Source organism: Neoarius graeffei, chromosome 18 (assembly GCF_027579695.1).
Source record: "Neoarius graeffei isolate fNeoGra1 chromosome 18, fNeoGra1.pri, whole genome shotgun sequence".
Lineage (NCBI taxonomy): Eukaryota > Metazoa > Chordata > Actinopteri > Siluriformes > Ariidae > Neoarius > Neoarius graeffei.
Genome location: NC_083586.1, coordinates 63,528,967 through 63,555,761, shown reverse-complemented (window position 1 = coordinate 63,555,761; position 26,795 = coordinate 63,528,967). Strand labels below are relative to the sequence as shown.

The window sequence follows — 26,795 nt, the reverse complement described above, 5'->3', positions numbered from 1 at the left end:
CCCTGATATTACTCCCATTAATCAGAATACTCGTTATACTCTATTTATGAGATTGGGACTGCGTTTTTTCACTATTGTGTGAAATACTTTTCTTTTGTGTGTGTGTACAGGTGACAGCTCTGAAAGTGAGGCTGAAGCGCCAGGCTGCATTTACAGGCTCCGGTGTAGCAAAAGCGTTCCTCCGAGCTCAGGCTCTGCTGTTTGGAGCATACAAAGATGCCTTACAATACCCTAGTGTGAGTTATCACACTAATGCGTGCACACACACACACACACACACACACACACACACACACACACACACACACACACACACACACACAAACTTAACTTCTCTCTTTTCCTTTTCTGCAGGGACAACCCGTGTCATTCTGTGAAGAGTCGTTTCTCACACACAAGTCTCCCAACATGAGGCAGTTCCTCGAGAGCGCAATACACCTGCAGTTTTTCAAACAGGTGTGTACGTACACACACACACACACACACTTAGCATCTGTGTCGTAATATCTTTCCTTTTACTTCGCACATCAGAATTGATTCTGACCCTGAAAACACCTTAAGAAATTATGCCCTCTAGTGTTCAAACACTTAATTTGCAGTGCAGGGTTTTTTTGTTTGTTTGTTTTTTGTTTTGTTTTGTTTTCTGAGGGCAGAACAGATAATATACTGTATGAACAGCAGAAATGTGGCACCAGTAATAAACAGAACAAAATTTGATCATTCTGATGATCACACCTTAAATCATTCTAATTGCCTTGGATATTGAAATATGACTTTTTTTTTGAAGGAATACATTCTTTAAAGCCAAGGTAAGTCATTTCAGAGAAACCAGCAAAAGCAAACTAGATTTTGAAAATATCTACCCAAAAAAAGTCCCACCTCTCCCTCTGAAGCCACTCCTACAAAACACATGAACACATGAACGCTCACCGCCTGACTACCACTGGAGAACATGTCCAGAAGAGAGAGCGTTGTGGTGATGGGGGAGGGGCATAGTGCATCATTGTTATATCCATCAGCCTCATGTCTCATTGACATGGAAGAAAAACACCGAACATTATCAGAATGTGTCAGCCCTGTGATGACCTGGCGACTTGTCCAGGGTGTACCCCGCCTTTCGCCCGTAGTCAGCTGGGATAGGCTCCAGCTTGCCTGCGACCCTGTAGAAGGATAAAGCGGCTACAGATAATGAGATGAGATTAGATTATCAGAATGAAAGAAAACAATGAATCTGGCTATTGTGAGTACTCACAGCTGTTGACTAGCTCACTAGCTTTAGCAGTTTGTCTGTAATGTGTCTGCTGAGCCTTGTGGACAATTCTGGTTATGCACAATGAGTGTACGGATAGAGTGGACGCAGGTAGACAGGCAGGAAGGCCATCCAATTAAATTAAAGACTGGATGAGTTTTTAGAGCCCTGTTGTTATATTATGGCCGGGTTCTTACCCGGACTGAGAATCATCAGTTTTTCAGACACAAGTTACACCACAGGTGGTACAGTAGTCTGGCTAACGTGACTTCAAAGCTCTACGAGCTATTGGTCTGGCCAAGATATTCAGCCCAACCGTTTCCCAGAGCCCGTGGTTGACCCGCCTCCCTGAAATGCCTCAGTTTGCTACTGGTCGAAGCCAGAAAAGGCTGTGACGAAGCTTAAACCAATCACATCACTCTTTCCTCTGACGTATGTATGTGACACGACCATAGGATTCTCGCTGAGCCCCATTGATTTGGCTACTAGCGGGGCTAACTGGTAGATTAAACTCTTACCGAAGCCGGTCGGGAGCAAGGCGAAAACGTCCTTCCTTTCAATAAATACCTCCAGGGCTGCTCTTTGCTCCGTTTTCAATGAGAACTTCCCGTTGAATGCTTTCAATACAGCATGATTCTGTAAACAATCTATGGCTTCCGGTCGCAGTTCTACTACGTCACTGCCTTGAACACGCCTCTACCCAGGGCCGTTGGAGATGCTCAAAGTTGATTGGCTCCTGATTTTTCCGGAGCTTGGAAGAGCTGTAGATAGCTTGCCTGGCCAGACTAAGCTCGCAACAGGCCCTCGTGTTGCGTCACGCTTAGGATGGGTGGGCCCAGGCTAGTGGTACAGTGGTTATCACTGTCGCCTCACAGCAAGAAGGTCCTGGGTTCAAGCCCAGTGGCTGACAGGGGCCTTTCTGTGAGGAGTTTGCATGTTCTCCTCGTGTCTGCGTGGGTTTCCTCCAGGTGCTCTGGTTTCCCCCACAGTCCAAAGACATGCAGGTTAGGCTAATTGGTGGCTCTAAATTGACTGTAGGTGTGAATGGTTGTTTGTCTCTACCCCGCCTCTTGCCCATAGTCAGCTGGGATAGGCTCCAGCTTGCCTGCGACCCTGTAGAACAGAATAAGTGGTTACATATGGTGGATGGATGGAAGTTACACCATCACACTTGCTGGAGTAGTTGGGGGTTAGGTGCCTTGCTCAAGGGTACTTGAGCCGGTCCTGATGGTTCAGGAAATCAAACCAGCAACCTTTTGGTCCTAAAGCTGTTTCTCTAACCATTTGGCTATGGCTTCCCACCTGTGACTGCAACAAATGATGGATTTTTATATCTATGATCAGAGCATTTGGTTTATTCATTGTTGTCAGGATGTAAAAAGAATTTCAAGCAATAAAATGAAAATGCTTCTAAAAAATGACCTACCCCAGCTTTAATAAATAAAGTCAGTCGTCGGTTTACTGAAAATTCAGTTATTTTCAGTTGCACTTTTATACACCTCAATGTAATCCCTCATCATATCACTGATATGATACACAGTATAAATGTGTGTTTCCAGTTTATTGATGAACGTCTAGAGATGCTCAACCAAGGAAAAGAGCCAGATGACCTGTTTGAAGAAGAAATACTGCAGTGTGGCGCGTCGTCAGGTTTGTGTTTTATTTTCTCTGATCAAAACAAAGTTTGCATTCATAAATATACTTACAGTGTCTTGCAAAAGTATTCATCCCCCTTGGTGTTTGTCCTGTTTTGTTGCATTACAAGCTGGAATTTAAATGGATTTTTGGAGGGTTAGCACCATTTGATTTACACAACATGCTGACCACTTTAAAGGTGAAAATTGTTGTTTTATTGTGACAAAAACAATAATTAAGATGAAAAATCAGAAATCTGGAGTGTGCATAAGTATTCAACCCCTTTCGTATGAAACCCCTAAATAAGTTTTTTTTATGTTTATTTTTGTTTATTTTCATTCTATTTTTATATTTTGCATTGCATATGCACTTTATATTTTATATTTCATATTTTATATATATTTCTTTTTATATTAGTAAGCATAGTTTGGTTGGGTAGTTGCAAAATAAGAATTTCATTACCCAATAATAAACCGCTGTGTCTGTTATTGTGTATATGACAAATAAACATCTTGAATCTTGAATCCTGAAGAGCTGGTCCAACCATTTCACTTCATAAGTCGCATAATTAGTTGATTAAGATCCACCTGTGTGCAATCAAAATGTCACATGATGTCTGTATAAATCAACCTGTTCTGGAAGGACCCTGACTCTGCAACACTACTAAGCAAGCAACATGAAAACCAAGGAGCCTCCAAACAGGTCAGAGACAAAGTTGTGGAGAAGTATAGATCAGGGTAGGGTTATAAAAAATATCCCAATCTTTGAATATCCCACGGAGCTCCATTAAATCCATTATAGCAAAATGGAAAGAAAATGGCACCACTACTAAGCCAACAAGAGAAGGCCACTGACCAAAACTCAGACTGGGCAAGGAAGGCATGAATCAGAGATGCAACAAAGACACTAACAATAACACTGAAGGAGCTGCAAAGATCCACAGTGGAGATGGGAGTATCTGTCCATCGCACCACTTTAAGCCGTACACTCCACAGAATGGGCGGGGTTTTAAGGAAGAGTGGTCGGAAAAAAACATCATTGCTTAAGAAAACACATTTTGAGTTTGCCCAACAGCATGTGGCAGACTCCCCAAACACATGGAAGAAGATTCTCTGGTCAGCTAAGACTAAAATTTATATTTTTGTCCATCATGGGAAACGCCATGTGTGGCACAAACCCAACATCCTGAGAACACCATTCCTACAGTGAAGCATGGTGGTGGCAGCATCATACTATGGGGATATTTTTCATCTGCAGGGACAGGAAAGCTAGTCAGGACTGAAGGAAAGATGGATGGCACTAAATACAGGGCAATTCTGGAGGAAAACCTGTTTGAGTCGGCCAGAGGTTTGAGACTGGGATGAAGGTTCACGTTCCAGCAGGACAATGACCCTAAACATACTGCTAAAGCTACACTGGAGTGGTTTAAAGGGAAACATTTAAATATCTTGGAATGGCCTAGTCAAAGCTCAGACCTCAATCCAATTTAGAATCAGTGGCATAACTTGAAGATTGCTGTACACCAACGCAACCCATCTAACTTGAAGGAGTTGGAGCAGTTTTGCCTTGAGGAATGGGCAAAAATCCCAGTGGCTAGATGTGCTAAGCTAATAGAGACATACCCCAAGAGATCTGCAGCTGTAATTGCAGCAAAAGGTGGCTCTACAAAGTATGGACTGTGTGTGTGTGTGTGTGTGGGGGGGGGTGAATACCTATGCACACTCCAGATTTCTGTTTTTTCATCTTAATTATTGTTTGTATCACAAGAAAATAACAATTTGCCCTTTAAAGTGGTAGGCATGTTGTGTAAATCAAATGGTGCTAACCCTCCAAAAATCCATTTTACTTCCAGCTTGTAATGCAACAAAACAGGACAAACACCAAGGGGATCAGTACTTTTGCAAGACACTGTAAAAGGACAAAAAATGCAGTTTGATATGTTACTAAGAAATCATAAAGTGTAAACTGCTCTATATTGAAAATCTCAGAAAACATCCAGCTTCACCTCTGACTGTTAGAAAGAGTAACTGATTAAGAGTAACTCATTACTCAGGAAGAGTAACCAGTTACTTTTACAATCTAGCGGCTTTAAAAAGGAATCAAATTACTTTACTGATTACTTGATATCAAAAGTAATTAGTTCCATTACTCATTTACATTATGCTTACTTTTTCTACCCTCCTTCTTAAAACGTGAAAGCTTTTGTCGTTAGATGGCCAGATGTCAGCTGTGGTGGACACTAAATTTACTCTGAGTGTGGCCTTGAAATTAGACTCCATCAGCATATATTCACTCTCGAAGTCGTCAGCAAACATCTTTCTCTGTCGCAGCCTAGCATTGCTCTTCGGGGGTATTTACTCTATAATGCATTGAAATGTGGGCGAGTCAACAGTGGAACCAGGTAACAGGGAATCTTCTACGATATCATCAGCGCCGAGCTTATTCACATCCTTTCCACTGAACTTCTCTCCACCACCTTTTTCTGTTCTGAAGTTCAATTATTGTAGTTGTTTAGCCAGAGTGCATGCATCTCCATCAGTGCCTGTAGTTTTTTCTGTGTTGCCATGACAGATGCTTCAATAAATCTGATAATCTAGTGATTTTTTGCAGTTGGGAGCATTTTGTTTACTGACTGACAGAGTTTACAACCAATGACAATGTTCTTCACATCTGTGGTTGTCACAAATTCAAAACAAGACCGTCAATGACGGCTTAGCTCACTCCGGCCCCGTCTAGTCCAGAAGGAATGATCTAAAGTGGCCCACCTTGCAAAATAAATGTTGCAAGCTATATATAAGCTATATATAGAAGCGATATCCACCCTAGGAATACCCACCTATTTACCAGAAAGAATCCAAAACAGCGAGGAACGGACTGATTTTTGTTGAACTGCTCATTAAGGCTGAATTAGTCCATAAATTCATTAATAATTGTAATGAAACAAATCTGGGTAGAAGTTATATGCACCCGAGGTACCCCTACCTTCATGCCAGAAAGAATCAAAATCGGTGAAGAACTGAGAGAGAAGAAGTGATTTGTGTAGAAACTGCTCGTTAGGGATTGATTAATTACTCCATATCTTCATTATTAATTGCAATTATGCAAATTTAGGTAGAAGCTATATGCACCTCTGGCAGACCTACCTTCCTGCCAAAAAGAATAAAAATCAGTGAAGAATTGAGAAAGAAGAAGGGATTTTTGTGAAATATGGACAACCCCGGATGGACAATGGACAACACATGATGGTATTAAATTCATCACCTGTTGGCCGGATGAGATAATAATGGCAGTATTTCCAACTCTGGAAAGCAAATTTCTCTTCTCTTCCACTTGCTCATCCTCCATCATTGTTTGTCTGACCTGCTGCGTGTTTACATCATTGTAAGATAGCCAATCGAGGACAAACTTCAGATGACGTTCAGGTAACGAGGTGATACTTGCATTAGTAACTGTAATATAATTACAGTATTAGAAATTGTAATCCGTTACATTCCTCGTTACTGCGGAATGTATTCAAATGACAGTAACGTGAGTCGTTACTGAGTAACACTGGGTATAAAACGCCGACACTGGAGACTCCTTCCATCAATGTTACATAAACACAGTTCTTCTAATACAATACTTAATTATCTAGCAGTTATTTTAACAAAAATTGGTTTATGTGGAGCATCTGAGTCATACACGTCCCTGCGGCTGATCAGTTTCTACGGAAATGATAACGAATCAAAGATAATGAATCAACTCCTTCTGACCAATCACAATCCAGGATTCAGCATTTCCCTGGGATACATTTAAATAACCTACAGTGAAACTATAAAAGTATAAACTGTATTTTAAAATAAATAAGTTGATTTTTTTTCATGTTTTGATTCACTGATATGATGTTTCCATGCTTTAGGTGGCTCTAAATCATACCAGCAATGGATGGGGAACCTGAAGGTCAGTTTTATTCCCCATACTGAACAATGATCCGCCCCCTCGTCTTGTCATGATGTCATTATTCAATGTTTTACAGAAAGGAGGAGGATCACTCATTCTGACGGTCAAGTCCAAGGCTCAGATGTACAAAAATGTGAGTGATGTTTCGTAAATATCGACTGACATGAGATAGTTTCATTCTTTATCGTATGAATGATGTGTGTTTGGGAAGTCCACGACAGGAAAATATTAAACAGTAATATAAAATCAAGCTCCTCCACAGGCGTGGCCTGTATCTCACACTGCTTCTTCAGCTTAGTCAGGGACTCAGATCCACATCACTGCACCGTGACATGCAGGAATAATCTCATCTCATCTCGTCTCATTATCTGTAGCCGCTTTATCCTGTTCTACAGGGTCGCAGGCAAGCTGGAGCCTATCCCAGCTGACTACGGGTGAAAGGCGGGGTTCACCCTGGACAAGTCGCCAGGTCATCACAGGGCTGACACATAGACACAGACAACCATTCACACTCACATTCACACCTACGCTCAATTTAGAGTCACCAGTTAACCTAACCTGCATGTCTTTGGACTGTGGGGGAAACCGGAGCACCCGGAGGAAACCCACGCGGACACGGGGAGAACATGCAAACTCCGCACAGAAAGGCCCTTGCTGGCCACGGGGCTCGAACCCGGACCTTCTTGCTGTGAGGCGACAGCGCTAACCACTACACCACCGTGTCGCCCAGGAATAATAATAATAATAATAATATCATCAGAATAAACCACACACTGAGGTGCGCCAATCAGTCCATCCTAAAGTTACCATTGGGTTCAGTGTCATATAGTGAAAGGATAAAAGTTTTACATCTACTTCCTGTTGTCTATTGGCACAAATATTTCGATATGGTTAACTTTTTTAAAATGTCTCATGGTCGAGTCACTGTATCTCCTTCAGTGGAACCTGCTCCTCACTGCTCGAGCTGAACCACATCCTCCAGCAGCAGTGTTAAGTTTAATATTCGTAAATGTAAAACCAAAACCTACCAGAAATCTTTTATTGTTAGAATGAGAAGGATTTGAAACATTCTTTCTGATGAACTGGATTTAAACAAAGACAATCTGAGCTCTTTTAAATCTACCATGTTGAATTATTATTTTTCTGCTTTAAATAATTATGATTGTAACAACCCTCGCACTTTTAAATCAGTATGTCTGAAATGTAATTCAGTTCGTAGCCTTACACGTCCTGTCTTATGTTGTCGGTAAACTACTTTGTTTATTATAGGGTGGGTTTTTTTCTTTTTACTTGTGTGTGTATATATATACACACACACACACACACACACACACACACACACACACACACACACACACACACCCCTTGGGCCCACAGTAATTGGCTAACGCTGTTGTGGTTACCCTGCCAGATATATTCCCTTTCTTTAACTTGTCAAGATTTATTATTATTATTATTATTATTATTATTATTATTATTAATTTTTAATTTTAGGTTTGATAGTTAAGCTAATAAAATTAAAATTTAAAAAAATTTAATTTTTCGAAGGTCAAATTTACATCTGCAATAAAAGTATTTTTATATATGAACCGTTGGTTCTAAAACATGATAAATCCATTGTGATAAACTTGAGAAAAAATGTATTTTCTTTATTTAAAAAAACTGTTAATATGAAAACCACTATTTTCTGTTTGAAACTTTAATATAACATGATGAGGTGGTAATATTCTGAAAAAGCACGATTTTTCTCGGAAATAAAGTTTCCGAGATTAAAGTCACAAATTTATGAGAAAAATCTTGGATAATCTCTGAGATTGTAAAGTTGTGTATTTGCGAGAAAAACAGTCAGAAATGGACGAGGAAAAAATGTGATATGAGAGGAAATGAAGGCTTTATATTTGATGTGGCTAACTGACAAAAAAAAAAATTCTGAGTTTTGTTTCTTTTAAATTTTTTACTTTTTCTGGCAAATGTATGACTTTACAGTTGCCAATTTAAGATTTTAAAATCTCAGAAAATATCTGAGTTTTTTCTCGTAAATTTCCACCTTATCTAATCTCAGAAATACTGAGTTGTTTCATGGAATATTACACCCACCCCCTCACCCCACCCTCACCACCAACACACAGCTCTGTCAGTATTAGTCCCAGTGAAGGAGGCGTGGCCTATGCCTGTCAGTCTGACTGAAGGAGGCGTGACCTATGCCTGTCAGTCTGACTGAAGGAGGCGTGGCCTATGCCTGTCAGTCTGACTGAAAGAGGCGTGGCCTATGTCTGTCAGTCTGACTGAAGGAGGTGTGGCCTCTGTGTCTTTCAGTCCCAATGCAGGAAGTGTAATAACCGTATATTGCGCTATAACATTAATACAGATTGTGTCACAGTAATTTAAACACATCTTTCCACCATCATCTTTCCATTTATCAACCTCTGGATCTTCTCAGAAGGCATGAAATAATCCAAATACATTTCTCGTAACTCACTTTTTCTCTTGTGTGATAAGATTTCCTCCTCTTCTGCTTTAGGTCACATGTCACAGCAAGCTGAAGAATCTTATTTCATCCAAGGTGAGACACACTGCTGACGTGTGTGTGAGAGAGAGAGAAATAAAACAGAGGGAATTTGGAAAGAAAGAACACGAATCTTTGCTTGTATTTCTCTCAGGAGCAGAAACGTGCTCACGCACTGCAGCGAGGAGGGTCAGTGTGTGGCACACACTCGGACTGCTTCAACAAATCAGACTGTCTCCAGAACAGATTACCCATCACACAGCATTTTGGAAAGGTGAATCCCACATAACACACACGAGAAGGACGGCTAGGAGTCATGCTGCAGGATTTCACAGATTTAACAGTTATTACATGAAATTGAGTCATACACATACTTCGTCAGTTATCAGCTCATGTACGACTCGATTGCATGGAATAACTGTTAACACACACACACACACACACACACACACACACACACACACACACACACACACTGCCCTCTCACCCCCCGGTTGAGGGGTGGTGTGTGTCTTCCTCAAGATCAGGTCCTCTAACCAGAGTCCTGGGGGTTTGATGGTTCTGCGCAGTATCTTAGCTGTTCCTAGAACTGCACTCTTCTGGACAGAGACCTCAGATATTGTCCATGGAGTCTCTCTCTCTCTCCCAGTTTGGGGGTCACATTACCACTGGGACCACTTTGGACTTGACCTTCCACATCTGTTCCAGTTGTTCTTTCAGTCTCTGGTACTTCTCGATCTTCTCGTGCTCCTTCTGCCTGATGTTACTCTCAGCTTGGATTGCCACATCTATCACAGTTCCACTCTTCTGCTCCTTGTCTACCACCATGATGTCTGGTTGGTCAGCCAGCACCTGCTTGTCAGTCTGGAACTTGAAGTCTCACAGGATCTTAGCTCTGTTGTTCAAAACCACTTTTGATTTGTCCCACTGGACTTGGGGACTTCTAGTCTGTATTCAGCACAGATGTTCCTGTACACTACCCCAGACACTTGGTTATGCCTCCTCTTGGTGTACGCTGTCTCAGTTTGCATCTTACACCCTGCTACTATGTGCATGCATACAGTGTCTCGCAAAAGTATTCATCCCCCTTGGTGTTTGTCCTGTTTTGTTGCATTACAAGCTGGAATTAAAATGGATTTTTGGAGGGTTAGCACCATTTGATTTATACAACATGCCTACCACTTCAAAGGTGAAAACTGTTGTTTTCTTGTGACACAAACAATAATTAAGATAAAAAAAAATTAAATCTGGAGTGTGCATAGGTAAAACTCACAGACTGGGCAAGGAGGGCATTAATCAGAGATGCAACAAAGACACCAAAGATAGCACTGAAAAAGCTGCAAAGATCCACAGCGGAGGTCCACAGGACCACTTTAAACCGTACACTCCACAGAGTGGGCGGCGTTTATGGAAAAGTGGCCAGAAAACACCATTGCTTAAGAAAACACATTTGGAGTTTGCCCAACAGCATGTGGCAGACTCCCCAAACACATGGAAGAAGATTCTGTAGTCAAATGAGACTAAAATTTAACTTTTTGGCCATCATGGGAAATGCCATGTGTGGCACAAACCCAACATCCTGAGAACACCATTCCTACAGTGAAGCATGGTGGTGGCAGCATCATGCTGTGGGGATGTTTTTCATCTGCAGGGACAGGAAAGCTGGTCAGGACTGAAGGAAAGATGGATGGCACTAAATACAGGGCAATTCTGGAGGAAAACCTGTTTGAGTCGGCCAGAGGTTTGAGACTGGGATGAAGGTTCACGTTCCAGCAGGACAATGACCCTAAACATACTGCTAAAGCTACACTGGAATGGTTTAAAGGGAGACATTTAAATGTCTTGGAATGGCCTAATCAAAGCCCAGACCTTAATCCAATTGAGAATCTGTGGGATAACATGAAGATTGCTGTACACCAACGCAACCCATCTAACTTGAAGGAGTTGGAGTAGTTTTACCTTGAGGAATGGGCAAAAATCCCAGTGGCTAGATGTGCTAAGCTAATAGAGACATACCCCAAGAGCCTTGCAGCCATAATTGCAGCAAAAGGTGGCTCTACAAAATATTGACTTTGGGGGGTGAACACCTATACACACTCCAGATTTCTGTTTTTTTTTTTTTTTTCATTTTTCAAAACAATAATTTGCCCTTTAAAGTGGTCAGCATGTTGTGTAAATCAGATGGTGCTAATCCTCCAAAAATCAATTTTAATTCCAGCTTGTAATGTGACAAAACAGGACAAACACCAAGGGGGATGAATACTTTTGCAAGACACTGTATATGGATGTTAATGTTGCCGTTGATTTTCTAGTCCAGACCTCGCAGGCCCCCACGCAGAGCGGCCGGCCAGCAGGGGGAGGAAATGCAACAAGACAACAGTGGCATCTGGGGGGAGGAGAGGTGAGTGGGAGTGATTGTTCACATCCTAAAATATCTACTTAAATGTCAGTCTACAAGAACACTGACAGAGGTGGAAATAATACCTCAAGAAATGATACGCATCAGTAATAATAATGATTACAGTAACATTCAATTAAAGTTTATCAAAAACATGTAATGTGTTTATAATACACTTTAACCCCTTTTTTAAAAATAAATAAATCACTCCGGTCTTCAGAAGCAGATGTTTGACCTCCCTGTTGCTTCCTTAAATATGAAATTTTATAATAATTTATGTTGCTACAAATGACAGGTTCATATTAAATGCACTGGTTTGAATGCATTATTGTTAGTTATATCAGGTGAAAATTTAAATTCAATCCAAAATCACTTGAAACTGATCTCAATGAATTCAGAATTGAATGCAGAACAGACTTTTTATAGAACTAAAATATGTTTATTTATTCTTGAGATATTACAAATCAAAGATTGAAAAAACGGCTTAATTTTTATTAAACTGCTGTAATATTCTGTATGAGGATCGCATGGTCCAAACATGGGCCTCATTAACCAATGAGATCAAATGTTTTTTCTTCACAACTTTTCTGTTTTTCAAGATATTTACATGGAAATTGGCAGGAACATAGATGGTCGTATACTGAATACAAAGTTTGAAAAATTAGTAAAAATAAATTATGCAAATTGCTATTTAATGGTATTAATTATGATAAGTATGTAAAAATGTTAAATCGGTACACTCAGTAAAAAAGTAATAAAAGATTATTTGTGGGTGGTAAAAGAGAGCAACTGGACTTGCTTGAAGATTATTGAAGACGTTTCACCTCTCATCTGAAAGGCTTCTTCAGTTCTGTCTGACTGGTAGGGAGCATCAGGTATTTATCCTCTCATGGATGAAAAGCTCATCTAAGGTGTCATTGAGGCCCTGTCCACACGGCAACGGATTCAGGTGAATCCGATACAATTGTTTATCGTTTCAGCCTGGCGTCCACACGGCACCGGCGTTTTGGGTGCCCCAAAACGCAATCTTTTGAGAACAGGTTCCAGAGTGGAAAGATCTGGCAACGTTGCCGTTGTGAAGTCGTCTGGATGAGTAGAACGGATTTATTTACGATGACGTCACAACCACATGACTGTCAGTGCTTCACGCCGGGTAGAAGTGTAACGAACTCAATGCGAGTTGTCAACAAATCCTATAACTTGGTTCATGAAACACGCTTACAAAATATTTTCACTGTGAATATTTATTGTGTAATGGTGCAAAGTGAGAGAGAGAATAGCCCTTAGGGCAGAGTCAATCCCGCCAGCAAAAATAGGGAAAAAAAAAGGAGCGATCTCACCTCTTCAGATGTTGGTTTAAGTCCTACAATACATTCCTCAAAAAGGGCACAGAAGAGCAAATTAGTCCATCAACGTGTAGCATTCAATTTATTCCGGACCATTAAAGACGCCGCCTTCCGTGTAGAATCATATGTCATCCTCGCCGCCATATTGGATAGGTCAAAGCAGAGAATAAAGATGCCTCATTCATGTGCTGCGTTTAACTGTACCAACAGGTTTACTGTCCAAACGAGATCACATGGGATTACCTTTCACAGGTGAGACTGGAAAAATACTTTTCATTGTATTTGGTCATTATAATGTAATTTTACGAACAGATTTTTCTGACTTTGTGGCTAATATGAAGTCTCGCGCATAATAGTTTATGCGCATGCGTCCTTACTTCTTCTATTGTTCTGGTGTCTCCAAAGGGACCGTCTTACAGCACCCCTAGAGGTGTGACATGTGTATTGCATCATTTTCAGCAAGCGTTGCATTGCCATATGGACCTGATATTTTACTGATCGTTGCCTATTTGGACACGATATTTTTTAAATAACATCTCGTTGCCGTTGTCGTGTGGATGTAGCCTGAGTCATCCTGTTGGTGTGGGTCACTGGGGGCTGGTTGTGAACGGCCTCGAGAGTCGTTAGGATGATCAATGGGTTGCCCGTTAGGGTGATCAATGGAATGCTGATTCTCTCTGTCCTCATGTGAGTCACTGAAAACAGCTGGGTTTTGGTGTGCATTCAGTTGTCTGGGCAGTGTGCCAAGGACTGCATTGTAGGTGGCTGATAAATGATGTTTTAGACCACCACCTCTGTTCAGTGATGGCCATTCCAGGTTGACAAAAATGGCTTCTTTAACTCCTCGCTCATACCAACGATCCTCTCTGGCTAAAATGCATACATTGCAGTCCTGAAATGAGTGTCCTTTGTTGTTAAGATGAAGGTAGACAGCAGAGTCCTGGCCTGAGGAACTGGCTCTCCTGTGTTGAGCCATGCGCCTGTGAAGCGGTTGTTTAGTTTCAGCAATATATGAGTCCATGCATTCCTCACTGCACTGAATGGCATACACTATGTTGTCCTGTTTGTGTCTGGGTATTCTGTCCTTAGGGTGGACCAGTTTCTGCTTCAGGGTGTTACTGGGTCTGAAATGTACCGGAATGTTGTGTTTGTAGAAGATCCTCCTGAATTTCTCAGATAGACCAGAAATGTAGGGAATGACAATGTTCTTGCATTTGTTCCTGTTATCCTCCTTGTCCATTCTGTTCCTTTTTCTGCTCTTGAGGAAAGCCCAGTTGGGATACCCGCAGTTCTGAAGTGCTTTCTTGATGTGATTCTGCTCCTTCTCTTTTCCCTCTATCGTTGTAGGGATATTCTGAGCCCTGTGTTGCAAGGTCCTAATGACCCCCAATTTGTGTTCCAGTGGGTGGTGAGAGTCAAAAGAGTAGGTACTGGTCTGTGTGTGTGGGTTTCCAGTAAACCTCGATGCTCAGGCTTCTGTCTTGTCTAATGTGTACATCACAATCCAAGAAGGCTAGATGATTCCCACTGACGTCCTCCCGAGTGAAGTTGATGTTAATATCCACTGCATTGATGTGCTTAGAGAAGGCTTCCACCTCATGGGTTTTGATTTTAACCCAGGTGTCATCCACATATCTGAACCAGTGGCTGGGCGCAACTCCTGAAAAGTGGTCAAAGCTTTATGTTCCACTTCCTCCATGTAAAGATTGGCCACAATATGGGACACCGGTGAGCCCATGGCGCATCCATGCTTCTGTCTGTAGAAACTTTCATTAAACTGGAAATAAGTGGTAGTCAGGCAGAGGTCAAGCAGGGTGCAAATCTGGTCCGTGGTGAGGTTTGTTCTATCCAATAAGGTGCTGTCTCAAAGGAGTCGTTTTCTAACAAATTCAACTGCTTCTGTGGTGGGAGTGAACAGAGAAATGACGTCGTAGGAAACCATGGTTTCATCTGAGGCCCTGTCCACACGGCAATGGATTCTGGTGAATCTGATAAAATTGTTTATCGTTTCGGCCTAGCGTCCACACGGCACCGGCGTTTTGGGTGCCCCAAAACGAAATCTTTTGAGAACAGGTTCCAGAGTGGAAAGATCTGGCAATGGCGCCGTCGCGAAGTCATCTGGATGAGTAGAACGGATTTGTTTACGATGACGTCACAACCACATGTGCTTCACGCCGGGTAGAAGTGTAACAAACTCGATGCGAGTTGTCAACAAATCCTATAACTTGGTTCATGAAACGTGCTTACAAAATATTTTCACTGTGAATATTTGTGTAATGGTGCAAAGTGAGAGAGAGAATAGCCCTTAGGGCAGAGTCAATCCCGCCAGCAAAAATAGGGGAAAAAAGGAGCGATCTCACCTCTTCAGATGTTGGTTTAAGTCCTACAATACATTCCTCAAAAAGGGCGTAGAAGAACAAATTAATCCATCAACGTGTAGCATTCAATTTATTCCGGACCATTAAAGACGCCGCCTTCCGCGTAGAATCATACGTCATCCTTGCCGCCATATTGGATGGGTCAAAGCGGAGAATAAAGATGCCTCATTCATGTGCTGCGTTTAACTGTACTAACAGGTTTGCCATCCAAACGAGATCACATGGGATTACCTTTCACAGGTGAGACTGGAAAAATACTTTTCATTGTATTTGGTCATTATAACGTAATTTTACGAACAGATTTTTCTGACTTTGTGGCTAATATGAAGTCTCGCGCATAATAGTTTATGCGCATGCGTCCTTACTTCTTCTATTGTGGTGTCTCCGATGGGACCGTCTTACAGCGCCCCTAGAGGTGTGGCATGTGTATTGCATCATTTTCAGCAAGCGTTGCGTTGCCATATGTACCTGATATTTTACTGATCCGTTGCCCATGTGGACGCGATATTTTTTTTTTTAAATCTCGTTGCCGTTGTCATGTGGATGTGGCCTGAGTCTAGTTTGAGGTCTGCAACTTTAGTAGCAAAATCTTGGGAGTTTTTGACGTGATGTGGCGTATTCCCAATGAGAGGAGCCAGGATGGTGGCTAGGTGTTTGTCAATGTTGTAAGTAACAGAGTTTATACTGCTGATGATAGGTCTGAGTGGAGCTCCTTCCTTGTGAATCATTGATCACCCTAACGGGCAACCCATTGATCATCCTAACGACTCTCGAGGCCGTTCACAACCAGTCCCCAGTGACCCACACCAACAGGATGACTCAATGACACCTTAGATGAGCTTTTCATCCATGAGAGGATAAATACCTGATGCTCCCTACCAGTCAGACAGAACTGAAGAAGCCTTTCGGATGAGAGGTGAAATGTCTTCAAGAATCTTCAAGCAAGTCCAGTTGCTCTCTTTTACCACCCACAGTTTACTATGACCTGGATGACTGAGAATCTTTACAGACAAAAGATTATTTCTAATCCCCTCTTTGTGCTCTGTTCATTAACTGAACTGAAATTGACACTCGCGTTTCTGACTTCCATTTTTTTTAAAATCTCATTCCGACCACTAAGATATAAATATTTTTCATCAAAAACAACTCCAGTTATATTCTTAAATACTGATTTATTTACAGGAATCAGTTTGATTTGAAAAAATAAGTAGGTAAAGCTAGCCCTGTGATGACCTGGCGACTTGTCCAGGGTGTACCCCGCCTTTCGCCCGTAATCAGCTGGGATAGGCTCCAGCTTTCCTGTGACCCTGTAGAACAGGATAAAGCGGCTACAGATAATGAGATGAGATGAAGTAGGTAAAGCTCTGAAAACTCACTTCAAAGTCTCCCATGACTCAGAACATCAAAACTAGCAGATGGAAAATTTTTCTGAATCCTTCATCAGAAACAGTGAGAGCGAGACAACATCCCTATAAAAGTGATCTGATTGATATTGACAAGTAATCCAGTGGGAAACCGATCAGAAGAGAGAGAGAGACAGAGAGAGAGAGAGACTGACCACTTTCCTGTGACTCAAAAAGAAAAGCACCGGCAGTTTCCCGATGTCCCGTGAGCAGAGTTTTTACCCTGTTGTACTGAATTCAACCTGCCATTACTCCCAAAGTACTGAACAGATCTTAACCAGATACATTTCTTTGGAAAGCAGAGATAAGCTTTTTAATGATATTAAATATTCAAGAGTTAAACAATGACAGATTTGGAAATTTAGATGAGCATCTGCATGGAGAATTTACACAGCATGGCCAGTGAGCATCTGCTACACCTATTATCATTTCTATAGTAACAGATCATTCACGGAGACATGTCCAGCTGCTTCACATAGAAGGATTAAAACACGTCTAATTGTTGATATGGTGTTAAGTTATGGTGATAAGTTTTCTGTAAGAAAGTGTTCATGGAAGGTGTCTCCAGTATCAGTGATTTGTAACAGTCAGTGCGTTTACATGCACATAGAGAGAATCGAATTTCTGCTGTTGCTCGACTGAAATCGAAGTTCAAAATGCCATGTATACACCTTAATTCGGCTGAAATTGAACCGAACTTGATTTCTCGGAATCGAGCTACACGACCTAGATTATGCGATTTCTGCCGAGCTACTTAGTGCATGTATACCCTATTGAGCTACGTATTCGAGCTACTTACTTCAGCACCGCCCCTTCCGGAAGTGACGAGTGACGAGACCACAAGGGAAACACAACAGCCTCGGTCGGCATGACAACGAATCATGACAATGGCATGAATCTTTTCTTTTTGTGGCATTGTTTGCACTGTTAAAATTTAGCTCACTTACTGTATCACCAAATACATCTGTACAGCTGTTGCATAGCTGTGAATTGTGTACATAAACAAGTCATTGTATTTGTGTGTGTGTATATACACACAAATATATGTCCAACATCTGAAGAATGTCAATAAAAACAAAATTTAACTTTTTGTGTGTTTATTAAGACATAAGTTAAATTGTAAGCAAAAAAAAATATTTTTTTGTAAGCAAAAAATGGACTTTAGGAAAATATTATTGTGCAAAATAAGTTGTCTTACAAAACAGTGGTCTGCGCCGGACAGTTTGTAGCCATACAGTCTGTTAGAGCAAGCCGAACAGCTTGAACACGGAACTGCCAGTGTTGCCAGATTGGGGGGTTTTAAGTGCATTTTAGCGGATTTGAACATGTTTTGGGCTGGAATACGTCAGCAGTATCTGGCAACACTATAGCTCTTCTTCATGACGACAACCGGAAGTGTACCAACACGATGGGGCATGTAGCGCCAAGTGTGGCTCGGGTGCACAATGCACCTTGCACAATAGCCCGATTTCACTTGTGCATGTAGGATTGGATTTCTCTGGCACCCCTGCTGGGACCCTTTGCTCGATTACCGACAGTAGCTCGATTTGGACGTGCATGTAAACGTACTGACTCAGAGGTTCAAATGGAACCAAGTTTTGTGGCACCTTCAGGACAGGAGGGTTTATGCTTTAAGGTTTCTTGGTCACATGACAAGCTGCATTTTCATCTTATGATATCTCATCTTCTGTAGCCGCTTTATCCTGTTCTACAGGGTCGCAGGCAAGCTGGAGCCTATCCCAGCTGACTATGGGCGAAAGGCGGGGTACACCCTGGACAAGTCGCCAGGTCATCACAGGGCTGACACATAGACACAGACAACCATTCATACTCACATTCACACCTACGGTCAATTTAGAGTCACCAGTTAAAGGAACAGTCCACCGTACTTCCATAATGAAATATGCTCTTATCTGAATTGAGACGAGCTGCTCCGTACCTACAGTATCCGAGCTTTGCGCGACCTCCCAGTCAGTCAGACGCGCTGTCACTCCTGTTAGCAATGTAGCTAGGCTCAGTATGGCCAACGGTATTTTTTGGGGCTGTAGTTAGATGCAACCAAACTCTTCCGTGTTTTTCCTGTTTGCATAGGTTTATATGACCAGTGACATGAAACAAGTTCAGTTACACAAATTGAAACATGGCGATTTTCTATGCTATGGAAAGTCCGCACTATAATGACAGGCATACTAACACCTTCTGCGCGCTTCGGCAGCGCATTTATACGGAGCTCAGATATCAATGCGCTGTCGAAGCGCGCAGAAGGTGTTAGTACGCCTGTCATTATAGTGCGGAATTTCCATAGCATAGAAAATCACTACGTTTCAATTTGTGTAACTGAACTTGTTTCATATCACTGGTCATATAAACCTATGTAAACAGGAAAAACGCGGAAGAGTTTGGTTGCATCTAACTACAGCCCCCAAAAATACCGTTGGCCATACTGAGCCTAGCTACATTGCTAACAGGAGTGACAGCGCGTCTGACTGCGTCTGACTGACTGGGAGGTCGCGCAAAGCTCGGACAGGTACGGAGCAGCTCGTCTCAATTCAGATAAGAGCATATTTCATTATGGAAGTACAGTGGACTGTTCCTTTAACCTAACCTGCATGTCTTTGGACTGTGGGGGAAACCGGAGCACCCGGAGGAAACCCACACGGACACGGGGAGAACATGCAAACTCCACATAGAAAGGCCCTCGCCGGCCACGGGGCTCGAACCTGGACCTTCTTGCTGTGAGGCGACAGTGCTAACCACTACACCACCGTGCCGCCCACCTTATGATATCTGCAAGACAATATACACTGGTGAAGTAATGACTGTTTATCAGTGCTATAACAACTGAGAACACGAGCTAACTGGTTTCCCAAGCGTTCCATACATGGATTTAAAAAAAAAAGTATGATATCATTCTTTAAAGAATAAAAATAATCATTGCTGTGGTATAACAGGAATAAAACAGCTGGGGATATGCTATTATAGTGAAATAATCAACTTGAACAGTTATAACAGTGTCATCACACCACCCCATCACTCCGGATTCTGTTATAACAGCGGTTCATTGTTTCAGCCATGTAGAATTGGCTTCAGATGATCTCACAGAGGAGGAGGAGCTCTCCATGATGGCTGATCTTGAGGAGATGGACCTGTTAGGGGAAATCTTTGAGACGTTAAACACTCAGAGCACCACCGAGCCGGGCCTGCTGTACGGCACACGCAGCCTCGACGTCTTCACCTCCGACTGCACAGACTTCATCAGCAGAGTGAGCACATGCACACACACACCTTTTCCAGCAAAAAAAGGTATCTATTTTTATTAACTTTATCCTTCATGTATTCCAGAGGAGCTTGGCCACACCCAGTCAGGAGAGCTTGAGTCTTTCCACTGGGATCAATGGCAGTCTGATGAGCTGGGAGGAGGGGCTTGAGGAGGGACCAGATATAGAGGAGGAGGAGTCTGTGGTGCCAAGCAATGAACCAGAGAGTGACATGAGAGATGGCGTGAAAGAGGGTCACAGTACATCAGGAGGGGAGGAGGAGCCAAGTGTGGATCTTGGAAGGTTAGTGGAGGATCTTGTGGATCTAAAGCAGGAGCTCGAAGAGGAGCTGAATGGAAACTGCAAGGAAACTAACAGGTTATCCAGAGAAGATCAGGAGGAAGTGAGCAGATTGTCCAGAGAAGATCAGGAAGAAACGAGCAGATTAGCCAAAGAAGATCAGAAGGAAACGAGCAGATTGTCCAGAGAAGATCAGGAGGAAACTAACAGATCATCAGAAGTAGTTGAGGGTGAAGCTAGTAGATCATTAGGAAAACATCATCAAGAAAATAGCAGCTCACCAGGAGCAAATCAGGAAAGAACTTGCCAGTCCAAACCAGATGATGAGGATGATGGGGAAAGTAGTGGAGCTCAGGAGAGAGAAGAAAGAGAGGCAATAAACAAAAAATGCCATGGGATCAAACACTGGGATCAAACTCAGGACAACATCCCAGGGAGTCTACCTCGAATCTCTCACCAGGAAAAGGAGCACCTTTCTGCAGAACAGCTGAATGCAGCCAAAAACGATGAGGAACAAGAAGAGTGCCAAGACCCATCAGGTCCTAAACTGCTTTCAAAGGTGGCCATGTTCCAGGTCAAGCCCTACCAGACCAAGAGCTTCCCTGAGACTGTAAAGCCCAGCTATGGCCACAAAATCACAGATACATCTCTAAAGATCTCTCCAAGAGCTTCTGGAGCCCTTTGGGTGACTGCGAGTACAAAGGCGGATGACTCGGCCATAAAATCACCAACCCTGCCCAGTTTATCAGACACAGCCACAGAGGATGAAGACCTGCCACCACCTAAAGTGTCTGAGCTTAAAAAGAGATTTGAGCAGTGATTGAGTGCAGGGGTGATCAGGCCACGCCCACACTAGATGCCAGAGACACTTATCTATTTTCAGAGTGATGATAGGGAAGTAAAATGAAGAAAAACAAAAATCAGATGTCAGGTTGACTCGAGCACATTGTACACATTAATGTGTAACCGATTACAGTGTGGTCGATACAGTGCTCATTCCACCACCACACACTGATCCTGCTGTTCCAATATCTGCAAAACTCAACCCTCAAAGAACATTTGTCAGTTTTTAAAACATTTTCTTTAAAAATAAATTTTATAGACTTGTGTTGTTTTTCCCCAGATAATATATTTACACTCACTGATACTATGGCTAGCATGAGAAAAAAAATGTTCCTGAGTTTTTTTTTTTTTAAATCAAGGAGCGCATTGGTTCTGGAAAGTAGAAGAAATTCAAGTAGCCAAAATCTTTACTTAGGTATTCGAGCAATTGGTCTTTTCTTTAATGCTCTCTTGTAAAATAAACAGTTATTCCACGAAATCGAGTCGTACATGAGCTGATAGCCAACGAGGCATGTAGCACCGAGATTGAGTGGAATAATTGTTTTATTCTATCCACATTCACTGGATTTTGAGAAAGAGAGCATTTTTATTTTTATCGAATTCGATAAATAAAAAAACTTTATATAAAACATCCGACAAAATCAGTTCCTCTTAGAATGTAAACAAACAGGTGAAATGACGGGAGCAATTTGTGAAAAATGCAATAATAATAATTCTTGAAAAATTTTCAAAAAAAGATATGTTCTTATCATCAAATACTTTTATTCCATATTTTGTTCCTTTTTTTCGAGTAGAGTTTTTATTTTGTCCTTGGTTGGTTCAGCAACACGCTCCGCCATTTTGCTTTTCTCTACTTACGGTATATGAGCTGATATCCTGGTAGTAGAGTAGCCAATCAGAGCACATGATTGCTCATATCCTGTGAATGTGGATAGAATAATTATTTATGGCACCACGTTCTTTACCTAGTAGAAAAGTAAAAACTCAAAAATGCACTTAGTGAAAAGTAGAGGGAAAATACACTCTCACACACACAAAAAAACATCTGCCACATTTTCAAATCCGACCATGATTTTAGTTATTCATGGTAAATTATTACCGTACCTCTTTCATCAAGAAACTTGAGAAAATATGAGTGAAAGCTTACAAATTTAGTTCCTCCCTGATTTAGTCTTGGCCGTCCACCAATTAGGTTTCCCCTTCATACAACAGCTACCAATCAGGGACAGTGAAAGCCATCACATGCTTCCTCTGGGATGCGTGAAGTCAGCCACGTCTGTCTTTTCAAACTGCTGCTTGTTCTGCATCTGCATGCATGAAGATTTCCTCAGTTCTGCTCCACACAGGTATAATACAGTAAAGCAACAAACCCAACAGGTGGAACTGATAATTCAGAAGAATCCTATGGTGCACATGGTGTGACCTGTGACCTTCTACACAACTGCAATTAGATTAGATTAGATAGAACTTTATCAATCCCTTTGGGCGGGTTCCCTCAGGGAAATTAAATTTTCAGTAGCATCATTACAGGAGGGCGGCACGGTAGTGTAGTGGTTAGCGCTGTCGCCTCACAGCAAGAAGGTCCTGGGTTCGAGCCCCGGGGCCGGCGAGGGCCTTTCTGTGCGGAGTTTGCATGTTCTCCCCGTGTCCGCGTGGGTTTCCTCCGGGTGCTCCGGTTTCCCCCACAGTCCAAAGACATGCAGGTTAGGTTAACCGGTGACTCTAAATTGAGCGTAGGTGTGAATGTGAGTGTGAATGGTTGTCTGTGTCTATGTGTCAGCCCTGTGATGACCTGGCGACTTGTCCAGGGTGTACCCCGCCTTTCGCCCGTAGTCAGCTGGGATAGGCTCCAGCTTGCCTGCGACCCTGTAGAAGGATAAAGCGGCTAGAGATAATGAGATGAGATGAGATCATTACAGGATAAACGGAGAATAGAAAAAAGAGAGAACTTCTAGATAAATTAAGTATTTACATATACAAATATATTAAAAAAAAGATAAGAAAAAAAGTCCAGCAGGAGAGGTATTGCACATTATATTGCACATTGTCCAGTATTGCTTTTTGTCAGGCTAGGCTACTGCTCCTTCCCGTCCTCTGTCCTCCTGTTACCCCTCCTCCCCCCCAGAGAGGAGTTGTACAGTCTGATGGCGTGAGGGACAAAGGAGTTTTTGAGTCTGTTCGTCCTACACTTGGGAAGGAGCATTCTATCACTGAACAGGCTCCTCTGGTTGCTGATGACGTGTGCAGAGGGTGACTGGCATCGTCCATGATGTTCAGTAGTTTGTCCATAGACCTCTTCTCTGCCACCATCACCAGAGAGTCCAGCTTCACACTGACCACAGAGCCAGCCCACCTGATCAGTTTGTCCAGCCTGGATGTGTCCTTCTTGGATGTGCTGCCCCCCCCAGCACACTATAGTGTAAAACAGGACACTGGTGACCACGGACTGATAGAACATCCACAGGAGTTTCCTGCAGATGTTAAAGGACCGCAGCCTCCTCAGGAAGTATAGCCTGCTCTGTCCCTGTACAGGTGGTTGGTGTTGCAAGTCCAGTCTAGCTTGCTGTCTAGCCACAGCCCGAGGAATCCAATTCTCTATATATTTTGATACACTGCACCCCCCCACTATTACAAACTCCTTGGAGGGTGTCCAAATACTTTATTATACCAAAAAGTATAGCCCTGGAAGAAAAATGCCCCCAGTTGTGCCCTCTAGTGTTCAAATACTTAGAACAGATAACATACTGCACGAACAGCAAAATTGTGGCACCACTGATAAACAGAACAAAACTTGATCATTCTGATGACAGCACATTAAATCATACTAATTTCCTTTAATATTGAAAATATGACCTTAAAATTGTTACTTTTTTATTTTAAGGAATAATTCATTAAAGCTAGGGTAAGTCATTTCAGAGAAGCCAGCAAGAGTAAGCCAGATTTTGAAAATATGCAACCAAAAAAAAAAAAATTCCACTTCTCCCTCTGAAACCACTCCTGCAAAACACATGAACATGCACCGCCTGACTACTGCTGGAGAATGTGTCCTGAAGAGTGTGTGTTGCGGTGATTGTGGTGGGGGGAGAAGCATAGTGCATCGTGCATCATTGTCACGTCCATCTACCGCCTGTCTCATTGACATGGAAGAAAAACACCAAACATAATCATAATGAATGTAAACAACGAACATTGTTATTGTTGCCTATTGTTAGTCCTCACAGCTATCAACTAGCTCGCTAGCTTTAGCAATACACTACACCTCACTATTGAGGTATTTCACTCACGTGACCAAGTCATGTGATGCTGCCATTTTGGACGGCGCGGCTCGAATCAGTTTGAATGGGAGGAAGGCGACAAATGAAAAACATAAAAGAAAAAGGAGCGAGATGCAGAAAACACCTTCACTATCCAGCGACGTAGGGCATTTACAGGGCGAGCAGAGGGAGAGGCATTTGCAAAAATTGAGGTTAGCAGGCTTAGAGAATGACATTTACCTGCTTCCACCAGGATTGTTCACTGACAGCTAAGATTTGTTCACATTTTCATTTACTTTCGGTCCTCAGGATAAACAAAATGTTATTAAATGTCATTGAAATAACTTCTTAGTCTGTTGAGACATGGCCCGTTATAAGTTTTTCCTTTACTGTATTTACTAGTTTACTGAGCTAGCGCGCTCCGGGGCAGGCTGGCGCTAGCTAGCTAGCGCTCCGGGGCTCGCTGGCCGGCTAGCTAGCGCTCCGGGGCTGGCTGGACGGCTAGCTAGCGCTCTGGGGCTGGCTGACTCAGTAAACTAGTAAATCCAGTAAAGGAAAAACTTGAGACTGAAAGGTTTTAACAGTCATCCAAATGACTGAACGTAAACATTGCTACAGTAACATACTAGCTACTGTTGTTGACATTAGCTAGCTTGCCGTCCAAAATGGCGGACACCGGGGCGTCACGTGACCCTGTGACGTCAGGTGAAATACCTCAATAACGAACTCCTTGAGGGATGTCCAAATAGTTTATGCCGCCATAAAGTTCGTAATCCTGTAAAGTAAATAAGGTCACTCTCACCATCGTTTTCTTGCTGCATCTCCCTTTTCAGCCCGTTATGTTGATTGCAGTTACAAAGTCTCAGAGCTCCTTTTCTTTAAAAGTTGAAATCGATTTTTTTTGGAGTACCATATTGAGACAAATTTGTTGCTTTCTCAGCACACTTTAAAGTACATCTTTGACAGAGATGGATACAGTCTTATGTCCATCAGTAGCCATGACAACAAAGCTTACAGAGTAAAGACTCGAGTAAAACTGCTTTTAGCTTGTAAAATAAAGTCCTTTTAAGGTTTTTTGTTTGTTTTTTTTTTAAAAACATGAGTGATTACCATTCAATAATTGTGATCAATGCCTAAGCAAGGTTCGTTAATTGTTTTATGGCATTAACCGGATTACTTATTGTTCGTATCTCTGGGGGAAGAGCAGCATATGGCTTAGCGAGGTCTTTTTGAAGACTCCGACTCGGTCATTAAAGGCGGGGATACATTTACTGTAGTTCGTTATCCGAGAACATTCATAGCTTGTTATAGTTCGAAAGTTCATTATAGTGGCATTGCAGTGCATTATAGAGAAAAATAAAGATCAAAAGGAATTAGATCGTTGGTGTCTGGATTGGACTAGTACAGCTGGCTTGTTTTACTAATCTGAGAATGAAGCCTAGCATGTAGACTTGCAAACAAAGCCAAATTTTCACACCAAAAATTAGGACGTTTAAATTTGTGGCATGTTTTGGTTCCTACCATTTCACATCCAAGGAAGAAGAAGAAAAAAAAAAACCTCAGTAAGTTAATACCTGTTTAAATTACAACTTTAACAAATCAGATTATTTTAATTCCTAACCAATCTCAAATCTGGCTGATGCTTTTTAAAAATGAAGTCACCTTTTGAATTTTATATAAATACTGAGCAGTTTTACTTCATAAAAAACACAAATATAGGACAACCATTTAAAATCAGACTTAACTACATTAGTCAAGTAAATATTTGAAAGGATTTAACAGTAAGTGATACTGAGCGAGTGACACAGCAAACATTGACAACTGAGCCAAAAACTGAAAATCAATATCTGCACTACACATTTCACCACGTTCTCAATCAAACCCCCCAAAACACCACAGAGTTAGAAGTTAAAGACAGATTAAAGAACTATTAGTCATTCATTCTGACTGAGAAATAACGGAAATGACAAATGCACATTTTATTTGAACATTGTGTAACTGCACATAATACAGTACATTATATTACAATACTTGCAAACAGTGGTCATGATTCAATTATTTTTTTAAAGAATACATTACACTCAATAAATTCTGCTCAGGCCTTTTAAAAAAAAACAGTAAGAGCAGACAAGTTGTGGTTCTCCTCCAAGTCCTTGTGTTAAAGTGCCATTCCACCATTGAATGTATTTTTTTGGCATAAAATACAATACATTTTATGACATGACCAGACAGAGAAATCTTTTAGCTTCAAAATGATAAACATAATTTGACAACGACAAGTATATTA

General features: G+C 41.8%; 1 protein-coding gene across 2 annotated transcripts in view; it reads left to right on the top strand.

Annotated features, from left to right (window-relative positions):
- dennd1c (DENN domain containing 1C) overlaps positions 1 to 21,518 on the top strand; it is a 45,457-nt gene extending 23,939 nt beyond the window's left edge. The window contains exons 13-23 of one of the 2 annotated variants that reach the window (XM_060899202.1): positions 111 to 236; positions 355 to 456; positions 2,809 to 2,899; positions 6,783 to 6,823; positions 6,900 to 6,956; positions 9,345 to 9,386; positions 9,484 to 9,603; positions 11,642 to 11,730; positions 13,284 to 13,325; positions 19,925 to 20,117; positions 20,197 to 21,518. In XM_060899202.1, the coding sequence (XP_060755185.1) occupies positions 111 to 236; positions 355 to 456; positions 2,809 to 2,899; positions 6,783 to 6,823; positions 6,900 to 6,956; positions 9,345 to 9,386; positions 9,484 to 9,603; positions 11,642 to 11,730; positions 13,284 to 13,325; positions 19,925 to 20,117; positions 20,197 to 21,231 (1,938 nt within the window). In that variant the 3' untranslated portion in view covers positions 21,232 to 21,518. The remainder of the gene's footprint in view (positions 1 to 110; positions 237 to 354; positions 457 to 2,808; positions 2,900 to 6,782; positions 6,824 to 6,899; positions 6,957 to 9,344; positions 9,387 to 9,483; positions 9,604 to 11,641; positions 11,731 to 13,283; positions 13,326 to 19,924; positions 20,118 to 20,196) is intronic. The other variant, XM_060899203.1, reaches the window with a different exon arrangement.
- Positions 21,519 to 26,795: the final 5,277 nt, after the last annotated feature.